Source organism: Oncorhynchus masou, chromosome 13, assembly GCF_036934945.1.
Source record: "Oncorhynchus masou masou isolate Uvic2021 chromosome 13, UVic_Omas_1.1, whole genome shotgun sequence".
Taxonomy (NCBI): domain Eukaryota; kingdom Metazoa; phylum Chordata; class Actinopteri; order Salmoniformes; family Salmonidae; genus Oncorhynchus; species Oncorhynchus masou.
In genome coordinates this window covers 47,609,555-47,621,739 of record NC_088224.1, presented here as the reverse complement: position 1 = coordinate 47,621,739, position 12,185 = coordinate 47,609,555, and the positions used below count along the sequence as shown (strand labels likewise).

The window sequence follows — 12,185 nt, the reverse complement described above, 5'->3', positions numbered from 1 at the left end:
TCTGACATTTTGACATTCCTCCAGAAATGTATGGCTGCAGGGAAGTCCGCATCTACAGTACATTGAAAATGTATATGGAAGACATCTCTATGGGTCATGACCAGATTGCAGGTGCATCACCAGGGGCAGACCCTCTTGTCTAGCAATTAATGAAAGGTGCCTGTAGGCTACGGTCCCCCAAGGCTCCTTCAATACCCTCATGGGAGTTAGACGTTTTCTTATGATCAACTATGAGTTCACCATTTGAGCCAATTTTTACTTGAGCTATGTGAGCTCTCAGTAAAGACTGCCTTTCTATTGTTTCAGCCAAGTGTGTTGGAGAATTACATGTGCTTTCTAACCATCCTTCACGTATCATAACTAGCATAACTAGAGAATATCACATTGGATTACCAATGCGGTATCAAAATCATACGCTGCAGCATGAAGACCTTCTCCAGACGGTGTGGTAGCACACTCCACCAGGGGTATGGCCACTTCATGGGCCCTGTTCAGAGGGACCTTCCTGGACTCTCTGTGCTGCTGCAATTTGGGTAGCCCCCATGATTTTCATGAGGTAGTACAGACTCAATATTATGTCCACATCATCAGTGGGGCCTGTGGTTCTGGACACGGCACACTCTCTAAACCCAGATAAGTGAACATACTGTGACCCTTGTACATACTTATCAATCATCAGTGAGATGGATGTTCTATACAGAGGCCTTTTACTCTTGGCGCTGTTGCCCCCGATTAAAACCTCATGTTATAAATTTCTAGTTTTCAGCTTGTTGAATTCTGTGTTACCATTTGGGTATTTATATTCTGCTGCATCCTTTGGTGGATAGAAAGACGTCCCAGGGACTCATCTGGACTAAGTTAAATGGTGAGTTATCCCACTGTTGTCCGAACAACCTCTTTGGTACAGCCTCTCCCATACGTCATTTGTCGACGAGTTGCGAAAACTAAAGAGAACATTGGGTTATGGATGCAGTGGTGTAAAGTACTGAGGTAAAAATACTTTAAAGTACTACTTAAATTGTTTTTGGGGATATCTGTACTTTACAATTTATATTTTGGACTACTTTTACTTCACTATATTCCGGAAGAAAACAATGTACTTTTTACTCCATACATTCTCCCTAAAACCCAAAGTACTTGTTGCATTTTTTATGCTTAGCAGGACAGGAAAATGGTCAAATTCACGCACTTATCAAGATAATATCCCTGGTCATCCGTGCTGCCCCTGATCTGGCGGATTCACGAAACACAAATGCTTCATTTGTAAATTATGTAATATAAGGAATATTTAAATTATTTTTACTTTTAATAGTAAAGTATATTTTAGCAATTACATTTACCTTTGATACTTAAGTACAGTTGCAGTCGGAAGTTTACATACACTTAGGTTGGAGTCATTAAAACTTATTTTTCAACCACTCCACAAATCTCTTGTAAACAAACTATAGTTTTGCGAAGTCGGTTAGGACATCTACTTTGTGCATGACACAAGTCATTTTTCCAACAATTGTTTACAGACAGATTATTTCACTGTATCACAATTCCAGTGGGACAGAAGTTTATATACACTTAAGTTGACTGTGCCTTTAAACAGCTTGGAAAATTCCAGAAAATGATGTCATGGCTTTAGAAGCTTCTGATAGGCTAATTGACATCATTTGAGTCAATTGAAGGTGTACCTGTGGATGTATTTCAAGGCCTACCTTCAAACTCAATGCCTCTTTGCTTGACATCATGGTAAAATCAAAAGAAATCAGCCAAGACCCCAGAAAAATAATTGTAGACCTCCACAAGTCAGGTTCATCCTTGGGAGCAATTTCTAAAAGCCTGACGGTACCACGTTCATCTGTACAAACAATAGTACACAAGTATAAACACCATGGGACCACGCAGCCACCATACTGCTCTGGAAGGAGACACGTTCTGTCTCCTAGAGATAAATGTACTTTGGTGTGCAAATCAATCCAAGAACAACAGCAAAGGACCATGTGAAGATGCTGGAGGAAACAGGTACAAAAGTATCTATATCCACAGTAAAAACGAGTCCTATATCGTCATAACCTGAAAGGGCGCTCAGCACGGAAGAAGCCACTGTTCCAAAACCGCCATAAAAAAGCCAGACTACAGTTTGCAACTGCACATGGGGACAAAGATTGTACTTTTAGAAGAAATGTCATCTGGTCTGATGAAACAAAAATAGAACTGTTTGGCCATAATGAGCATTGTTATGTTCAGAGGAAAAAAGGGGAGGCTGAAGAACACCATCTCAACCGTGAAGCACGGGGGTGGCAGCATCATGTTGTGGGGGTGCTTTGCTGCAGGAGGGACTGGTGCACTTCACAAAATATATGGCATTATGAGACATGAAAATTATGTGGATATATTGAAGCAACATCTCAAGACATCAGTCAGGAAGTTAAAGCTTGGTCGCAAATGGGTCTTCCAAATGGACAATGACCCCAAGCATACTTCCAAAGTTGTGGCAAAATGGCTGAAGGACAACAAAGTCAAGGTACTGGAGTGTCCCGACTAAAACCTAAATTCTATAGAAAATTTGTGGGCAGAACTGAAAAAGTGTGTGCGAGCAAGGAGGCCTACAATCCTGACCCAGTTACACCAGCTCTGTCAGGAGGAATGGGTCAAAATTCAACCAACTTATTGTGGGAAGATTGTGCAAGGCTACCCGACACATTTGACCCAAGTTAAACAATTTAAAGGCAATGCTACCAAATACTAATTGTGTGTACTGTATGTAAACTTATGACCCACTGGGAATGTGATGAAAGTAATAAAAGCTGAAATAAATCATTCTACTTTTATTCTGACATTTCACATTCTTAAAATAAAGTGGCAATCCTAACTGACCTAAGACAGGAAATTTTTACTAGGATTAAATGTTTTCCCCACCGCCCATCTGGCAACACTGCACCCACCCAGGCAAAAGTTGTGCGGCCACAGGTTGCAAAATGCATGTACAATTAGAATGAACTTGGGTGCACAGGGTTTGAGAACAAAGATGGTGCCGACAGAGATGGTCGCCTCGCTTCGAGTCCTTAGGAAACTATGCAGTATTTAGTTTTTTTAAATTATGATTTCTTACATTGTTATCGCAGAAAATCTTAAGTGTTATTACATACAGCTGGGAAGAACTATTGGATATAAAATCGACGTCATCTTACCAACATTACGACCATAAATGCGACTTTCCCAAAGTGGATTCATTGTTCGGACCACCACCCAGGACATTGAATCTAATCCCAGAGCCCAAAACAACATCGCCGACGAAGAGGTATACAAGAGTCCTCCTGGTCAGAATTCGAAGACGTGCACACCACCCGCTGCTTCCAAGTATATTGCTCTCCAATGTCCAGTCTCTAGACAACAAGGTGGATGAAATTAGGGCAAGGGTTGCCTTCCAGAGAGACATCAGAGATTGTAACATTCTCTGTTTCACAGAAACATGGCTGTCTCGGGATATGTTGTCAGAGTCGGTACAGCCACCGGGTTTCTTCATGCTTTGCGCCAACAGAAATAAGCATCTCTGTGTGTATGCTTCATGATTAACGACTCATGGTGTAATCCTCTCTAGGTTTCTTCCTAGGTTTTGGCCTTTCTAGGGAGTTTTTCCTAGCCACCATGCTTCTACACCTGCATTGCTTGCTGTTTGGGATTTTAGGCTGGGTTTCTGTACAGCACTTTGAGATATCAGCTGATGTAAGAAGGGCTATATAAATACATTTGATTTGATAACAACATACAGGAACTCAAATCCTTCTGTTCACCTGACCTAGAATTCCTTGCAACCAAATGCCGATCATGTTATCTCCCAAGAGAATTCAGCTGACTCTGTGAATGAGTTTATAAGGTGCATTGGAGATGTTGTACCCACTGTAACTATTAAAACCTACCCTAACCAGAAACCGTGGATAGATGGTGGCATTCACGCAAAACTGAAAGCGTGAACCACCACATTTAACCATGGAAAGATTACAGGGAATATGGCCAAATATAAACAGTGTAGTTATTCCTTCAGCAAGGCAATCAAACAAGCAAAGTATCGGTATAGGGAGTGGCAATTACGGACTACAGAAAAACAACCAGCCACATCACGGACACCTACATCTTGCTTCCAGACAAACTAAATACCTTCTTTGCCCGCTTTGAGGATAATACAGTGCCACCGATGCGGCCCGCTACCAAGGACTGTGGGCCCCCCTCTCCTTCTCCGTGGCAGACGTGAGTAAGACATTTAAACGTGTTAACCCTTGCAGGGCTGCAGGCCCAGATGGCATCCCTAGCCTCATCCTCAGAACATGTGCAGACCAGCTGGCTGGTGTATTTACGGACATATTCAACCAATCCCTATCCCAGTCTACTGTCCCCACATGCTTCAAGATGACCACCAATGTATCCAAGAAGGCAAAGATAACTGAACTAAATGACTATCGCCCCATAGCACTCACTCACTGTCATCCTGAAGTGCTTTGAGAGACTTGTCAAGGATCATATCACCTCCACCTTACCTCAACCTCAGGAGGCTGAAGAAATGTGGCTTGTCACCTAAAACCCTCACAGATGCACAATTGAGAGCATCCTGACAGACTGTATCACTGCCTGGTACTCCAGAGGGTGGTGCGGTCTGCACAACACATCACCGGGGGCAAACTACATGCCCTCCAGGACACCTACAGCACCCGATGTCACAGGAAGGCCAAAAAGATCATCAAGGACAACAACCACCCGAGCCACTGCCTGTTCACCCCGGTTACCATCCAGAAGGCGAGGTCAGTACAGGAGGGTCAAGGAATCCACCGGAAAGAGCGGTCACGACAATGCAGACAAAAATTCCAAATTATATCCATAATGTCCACAGAAACATGTCAAAGTTTTTTTTATAATCAATCCTCAGGGTGTTTTTCAAATATCTATTTGATAATATATCAACCGGGACAGTTGGCTTTTCACTAGGACCGGGAGTAACAATGGCCGCCTTTCTCTTTTGTGCACAACTCACTCTGAGAGCCAGCCACCTATCCACTTACGCAATATGGTCGTTCACGCTCATTCTTCAAAATAAAAGCCTGAAACTATGTCTACAGGCTGTTGACACCTTAGGGAAGCCATAGAAAAAGGAATCTGGTTGATATCCCTTTAAATGGGCAATAGGGATGCATAACAACAAAGAGGTTTCAAAAACAGGGGCACTTCCTGATTGGATTTTCCTCAGGTTTTAGCCTGCAATATCAGTTCTGTTTAACTCACAGACAAAATTTTGACAGTTTTGGAAACTTTAGAATGTTTTCTATCCTAACCTGTCAATTATATGCATATTCTAGCATCTGGTCCTGAGAAATAGGTAGCTTAAAGAGGTTTAATAATTCCACTTTAGTAATGTTTACATATCTTACATTACTCATCTCATATGTATATACTGTATCTTATACCATCTATTGCATCTTGCCTATGCCTCTTAGTCATTGCTCATCCATATATTCATATGTACATATTCTTATTCCATCCCTTTAGATTTATGTGTATTAGGTAGTTGTACTGGAATTGTTAGATTACTTGTTAGACATTACTGCACTGTCAGAAGCAGAAGCACAAGCATTTCGCTACACTCGCATTAACATCTGCTAACCATGTGTATGTGACCAATAACATTTTTATTTATTTATGGTATATGGTTTATTGCCGGGAGGCAGCCTGGTTACAAAACAAATGCAATCACTTTTAAACCAGTGCAAACTCAGCCCACCCGGTTCTGGTTCCCATTAGATGGGCAAGTGCCAAAGTTAAAACAAGGCAACAATAAACATGACGTCCCCCACAAATGATGCAGCGTATATTACAATTGTTTTCCCCCTCGCTGTATATAATGGGCCGATCTTATAGGTCCTTATGGGAAACGTGTTGCTCATGAGGAGATGCATATATGTAAAAACATATATGACTGTAGCTCAAACGGTACAGGAGATATGCTTGCTCAAAGTTTAGAATTTCAGTTGATTACTATATCGCCCCCCTTGGGCCAACCATTCCACTCATCTGCTCATACATACATACATACATACATACATACATACATACATACATACTAGGACAGAGAAAGATCCATAGTCCCCCTCGATTACGTCATGAAAACTAAAATTAGCTTTTTGGTCTTAATTTAAGGTTAGGGTTAGGCATACGTTTATCAGTGTGGTTAGGGTTGTGTTTCAAATCAGATATTATGATCAATTGTAGAAATGGGCGAGGTTTATTCCTGATAGTTGACGACCCTATAGGCAGTGCGAGCTAAAATAAGGGGATTCGATTAGTCTGGCCCGGGCGCCTGGGAATGCGAGTTTTGCATTGGTTGACAGTGGCTGTATTTGTTTGGCAACCGGGCTGCCTCACGGGCGTGAGCCAGGCCCCGTTCAAAGCCCACGGCGAAGTAGGGTCAAACAAAAGTGACGTAATTAAGCACGTGGAGTTATGTCTTGAATTCTGTGTTTTCACATGCAAAAGTGAGTGCTTTTGATAAGAAAATGTTGACGTATATTTTATGGAAAGATATATGTTTCTGGTTGACGCACCATGCTGCCTTGTTGACAACATGACCGAGCAGCGCTGGCCATGTTCAGGTTCCCTGCGGTTCAGCATAATCGAATTGGCCCATTGAATCGTCATTCTTTGTTTTAACCGTTTGTTTTAAGCATCCATCAACTGCTAATGATATTAAGTACATTTCATATTCTCAAATGCAAATGGTCTAATTCAAAACCTAACTTTTTTCACTTTATAAATGAATTTAAACAATACGGCACTGCTTTAACTAAAATGAAAAACAAAAAAGTTAGTTCAAACCTGTTGTATTATTAATTAATATGATTTGTTTGTTTAGGATATCTGACAATGTAAATAGTTTGTATGTATGCTTGTTTGCATATGACTATTCCTCTTTTGTTTGTTGATATTTTTTAAGAAAAAAAATAATTAAAGCGTCCAGACGACTTCCGTAAACGTACATCGTTCCTAGTTAATTTGGTTGGCTGCTAAAATTACGATTTTAGCCAATCACATTGTCCCAGGTCACACACAGCAAATGTACAGGAAGGAAAGATGGCAGCCAGAAATGGGAAAAATGGTCTACTTGAGAAAGTAAGAATTATTTTACACCGTCATTTATAAGACACAGGGATCGGTAATTAAACCTGTCATGCTTGGGTCTTTTTCAATAATTGGCCGCCGAGCCGATATTGTATTACTCCACGGCAAGCATGTCTATCAGACAGACCGTTCATTTTGAGCTTAAGCTAACACTAGTTTTTAGCAAGCTACTGTAATTTTATAAGGCTGGAAGGAAATAAAGGGATTGGCCATGCAAATAACGTAGACTTTAGTGGTAACGTTATTTGTATGTTGTAATTTCAAGAGGAACGCAGATCTCATTTGAAGTGAGGGAAGCTGTTTGACCAGCTAGCTAACTTGGCTAAGTTATGGCTAGCCATGCTAGCTAATATTCTTCCTGGTTGATGTTGGCTAGTCCGATGTTAACACTACGCGCTAGATACACTAACGTTATATATCCAAAAGTATGGAGACATCCCTTCAAATTAGTGGATTCGGCTATTTCAGTCACACCCGTTACCGACGGGTGTATAAATTCGAGCACACAGCCATGCAATCTCCATAGAGAAAAATAGGCAGAAAAATGGCCTTACTGAAGAACTGTGGCTTTCAACGTGGCACCGTCATAGGATACCACTTTTCCAACAAGTCCATTCATAACATTTCTGCCCTGCTAGAGTTGTCCCGAACAACTATAAGTGCTGTTATTGTGAACTGGAACCGTCTAAGAGCAACAACGGCTCAGCTGTGAAGTGGTAGGCCACACTAGCTCACAGAAATGGACTGCCGGGTGCTGTTGCGCATAAAAAAAAATCATCTGTCTTGGTTGCAACACTAACTACCGAGTTTCAAACTGCCTCTGGAAGCAATGTCAGCACAAGAACTGTTTATCGGAAGCGTCATGATAATTAGTTTCCTTGGCTGAGTAGTCGCACACAAGCCTAAGATCACCATGCATAATGTCAAAAGATGGCTGGAGTGGCAAGAATCTCTGGAGTGATGAATCACACTTCACCATCTATCAGTTCGACAGACAAGTAAAAATACTTTAAAGTACTACTTAAGTAGTTTTTTGGGGGTATCTGTACTTTTCTATTAATATTTTTGACACTTTTACGTCACTACATTCCTAAATCAAATCATGTACTTTTTACTACATGCATTTTACCTGACACCCAAAAGTACTCGTTACATTTTGAATGCTTAGCAGGACAGGAAATGGTCCAATTCATGCACTTATCAAGACATGGTCATCCCTTCTGCCTCTGATTTGACGGACTCACTAAAGACAAATCATATTTTGCAAATGATGTCTGAGGGTTTTAGTGTGCCCAAGACTATCCATACATTTTAAAAACAAGAAAATGGTGCCTTCTGCTTAGCTTTAAATAAGGAATTTGAAATGATTTATACTAGGGGTGCATGATATATCGGTGAACATATCGGAATCGGTTGATATTAGCTAAAAAATGTCAACATCGGTATTGGCCCGATGTCTAGTTTAACACCGATGTTAAAAACCGATGTCAAAGCTACCGTGCATACCTATATTATGTAGGTACATGACGTAATAACGGCAGAAGTTTACATACTCTCAATTAATATTTGGTAGCATTGCCTTTTAAATAGTTTAACTTGGGTCAAACGTTTCGGGTAGCCTTCCACAATTTTCCCACAATAAGTTGGGTGAATTTTGGCCCATTCCTCCTGACAGAGCTGGTGTAACTGAGTCAGGTTTGTAGGCCTCCTTGCTCGCACACGCTTTTTCAGTTCTGCCCACAAATTTTCTATAGGATTGAGGTCAGGGCTTTGTGATGGCCACTCCAATACCTTGACTTTGTTGTCCTTTAGCCATTTTGCCAAAACATACATGCATACATACATCACATTCTTTGCTCAAGTGTTTTTTAGACTGTTATTGTCATATCTTATTGCTTTCTAGCTACTCTGTTGACAGTTCTTCAGGAACGTGTGGTAGCTAACTAGCTTGTAAATTGTTTACAAACAAATTGGTGAATGTGCTAGGAAGTTGTGAAAGTTGGATCATCTTATATCCTTTGTGGCTTTAAGTGTTCTTACCTTGTGATTCTGAACATTCAAAGCAACTAGGAAACATCCATGGCAGGCATTGTCACCTTAGCTTGCCACATAACTTCTGAGGGATAGAAAGCACGAGCACCACCACAAATCAGCCTACACAACTGCACACACACCCCTCGTTACTATGACAACTAGCATAGCCTTGTCAGCAGATGACTGCTGTCTGAACACACACACACACACACACATCCGATATGGTCACAAACTTGCTGTTTGGACAGTCAGTAGTCCAAAATGGATTTGAGCATTAAAGGCCTGCAGTGTGAACAAGGCTTAATTGTAATCTGTAATAGGAGTTTGGTACAGGAGGAAACTCTGTCAAGAACTGTGTTGCTCATTCTATTGACCATTGATTGTCATTTGCTTTCAGTGGAGGATTGATGAGAAACCTGTGAAGATTGACAAATGGGATGGTGCAGCTGTCAAGAATTCTCTTGATGATGCAGCAAAGAAGGTTTGCATACAGTACATTGAGGAGAGTTTCAACATTCTCTTGTATGTTTAAAAAGGTGTATGGTTTTGATATTTTACATATTTTTTGATCATATTTTTCCAACATTCGTCAGGTCCTCTTGGAGAAGTATGGTTATGCAGAGAACTTCAATCTCGTAGATGGACGTCTCCTTATTTGCACAATCTCCTGCCTCTTCGCCATCGTAGCTTTAATTTGGGACTTCCTTTATCCATTCCCTGAGTCCAAGCCAGTCCTGGCAATCTGTGTCATATCATATCCTTTTAATGGAAAAATAATTAAATTACTGCTTTGTCACAATAAGACATGTAGGAAGGTGGCATGATTGCCTACAGTTTGAGGTAATTTAGTACTACAATCTAACATGCCTTATTGCTTTTATAAAAACAATTCCAACTGGGGATATTGCCTTAATGTCCTCTACAGTTGTATTTTTTTTTTTTAGATTAACAGACTGATGCTGATAACATGTTTTTGATAGGCTATTATTACTCACCCAAAGTCTTTTACTGCCCAAATTGACACTCACGGCTTAGTAACTTCATTGTCCTTCCAAAAATGTTCATTATTGGATTCTGGAATTTATATATTCAAGTTTTCCCTAACTGATCCTTACTTATTTCATAATGATGGGTATTCTAACCTTATATACCTCTTACCAAGAAAAGAACATCTTCCTTGTTTCTGTCCAGAAGGACCCCGCTGGCATGGACCCTGACCACACTTGGCAGCTTTCATCTAGTCTGAAAAGGTTTTTTTTTTTTTTATGGTTTACTTTTTGTGCATTTTTTTTGGTACTACCACATTTTCTGAGTAATGCCTGGTAATGTTTTTAATATATCTGGACTTCTATCTTGAAAAGTCCTGCCTAGCAAATTGTGACTTCTACTCTCTGCAGGTTTGATGACCAGTACACACTAAGAGTGTCCTTCTCAGATGGGAAGTCGAAACACACGCGGGTGCAAGAGATCACGAAGTCTGTGGGGGCTTTCTTTGACGGGAACGGAACACTGGTCATGGACCAGTTTGAAAAGTGTGTGTCAAAACTCCATGATACCTTGGCCACTGAAAAGAAGACAAAATAATAATCATTAGACATAGCCTTCTTTACAATGCTGCACCACACTGGCAGTAACTGCAGTAGAGCACACTGGTATTGTACGGTCCTGGGTGCATTTGAATTAGTTATTGGTTGTTATAAAAGTCTGCACGCCAGCATTTGTTGTCCATTATTTAATTTGTCCAATAAATTTTGACTGTTGTGCATACATTTTTTTCTTCCTATGTTTACCTTGATACAAGTCTCATCTAGACATTGCTTTTAAGAACCCCTAAGACAACTCAAAACAAAGATTAATAAAATATTTCTTGCACCACTCAAGTTATCTTCACCATTGAATGGTTGTTCTAAAAATGAAGATTAGTCCTTTTATTGTTTAACTTCTCTTCCCCACATTTTATGCTGCCTTACATAATGTGTGCAGTGAATGACCAGATCATTGTTGGAAATGATGTAAAATACGTATGTTTTTGTCCTGAAAGCCTTATTCAATGTAACTAGTGTATTTTAAAAGCTTTGCAATTCTACATGTATTTTTCTGTTTATGGATTTTGTTACTACAGTATGTAGTTACCATAAGGCTTTAAAGGGCAAAAGAAACGATCTGAAAAGGGACTGTATCCACACATTTACTAGTGTCATTACCATTCCTCTCTTCAGTACATGGTTTGTTGGAAGTGTTTTTTTTAAGTTGGAATCCATTTTGGTGAAACTGCCAAGTCCTTCTGCGATATTACAGCAACAAATATGTTACTTCGAAAGAAAAAAAAATTCCCCTCCAGATATTGAACATCATTGCACGCAGAGAAGAACTGCAGAGTATGTACTGCGATTTTATTTGTATATAACAGCGCCACTGGTATATATATGATCGGTGGCGGTGTTTCACCTTTCGCGGCTCTCAGCATTAAAGCACGGGTAATTGTTTTGATGTACATGTTTTGTCAACGATTTGGAAATTAAATAGTATTGATTAGTTATCCTCACGTAGGAGTGCATGACCATTGGTTTTCAATTTCCAGTCTCACAGAATATTGAATACACAAGCACATTTTTTTGGGACTTATATTGGTAAAGTTTCCTGGATTCAGTTTATTTCTCTGTAGTATGACTTTAAAAGTGAGTGGTACAGAGACATTGCCGTTTTTGTCCGTAGATTTTTGGCTTTAGCAAACTTATTGTACGTTCCTGTTCTTCATATAAGTTTAAAATAAAGTTAGAAAGCATTTTTACATTGTCTACTTATTTGGTATGTGTCTCAATGAATAGAAGTGCTGATCTGGGCCTGTGTTCACACAGTGTCTCAGAGTAGAAAAGTTGTCCTAAATGCTGGAAATAGAGATATTTTATTCCTTCTCTTATGTGTATGCATGAAGCCTCATAAATCGAGTCCCACCTTGTCGACAGATATATTTGAGACCTCATGAGCTTTAGCTCAAA

At 40.1% G+C, this 12,185-nt stretch overlaps 1 protein-coding gene across 1 annotated transcript; it reads left to right on the top strand.

Annotated features, from left to right (window-relative positions):
- The first annotated feature begins 7,043 nt into the window (after positions 1-7,043).
- On the top strand, positions 7,044-11,977 carry LOC135552455 (signal peptidase complex subunit 2). Its single transcript, XM_064984100.1, has 5 exons — positions 7,044-7,143; positions 9,584-9,667; positions 9,780-9,940; positions 10,302-10,436; positions 10,584-11,977. The coding sequence occupies exons 1-5, from the start codon at positions 7,105-7,107 to the stop codon at positions 10,768-10,770; spliced, it is 606 nt and encodes a 201-aa protein (XP_064840172.1). The 5' UTR covers positions 7,044-7,104; the 3' UTR covers positions 10,771-11,977.
- Positions 11,978-12,185: the final 208 nt, after the last annotated feature.

Excerpts from the sequence above, each read along its gene's own strand:
- LOC135552455 (XM_064984100.1), top strand. The coding sequence starts at position 7,105 with ATGGCAGCCAGAAATGGGAAAAATGGTCTACTTGAGAAA. Across the intron at positions 9,668-9,779 it reads TTGATGATGCAGCAAAGAAG|GTCCTCTTGGAGAAGTATGG; the intron begins GTTTGCATACAG and ends AACATTCGTCAG. Across the intron at positions 9,941-10,301 it reads CTGGCAATCTGTGTCATATC|TTATTTCATAATGATGGGTA; the intron begins ATATCCTTTTAA and ends ACTGATCCTTAC.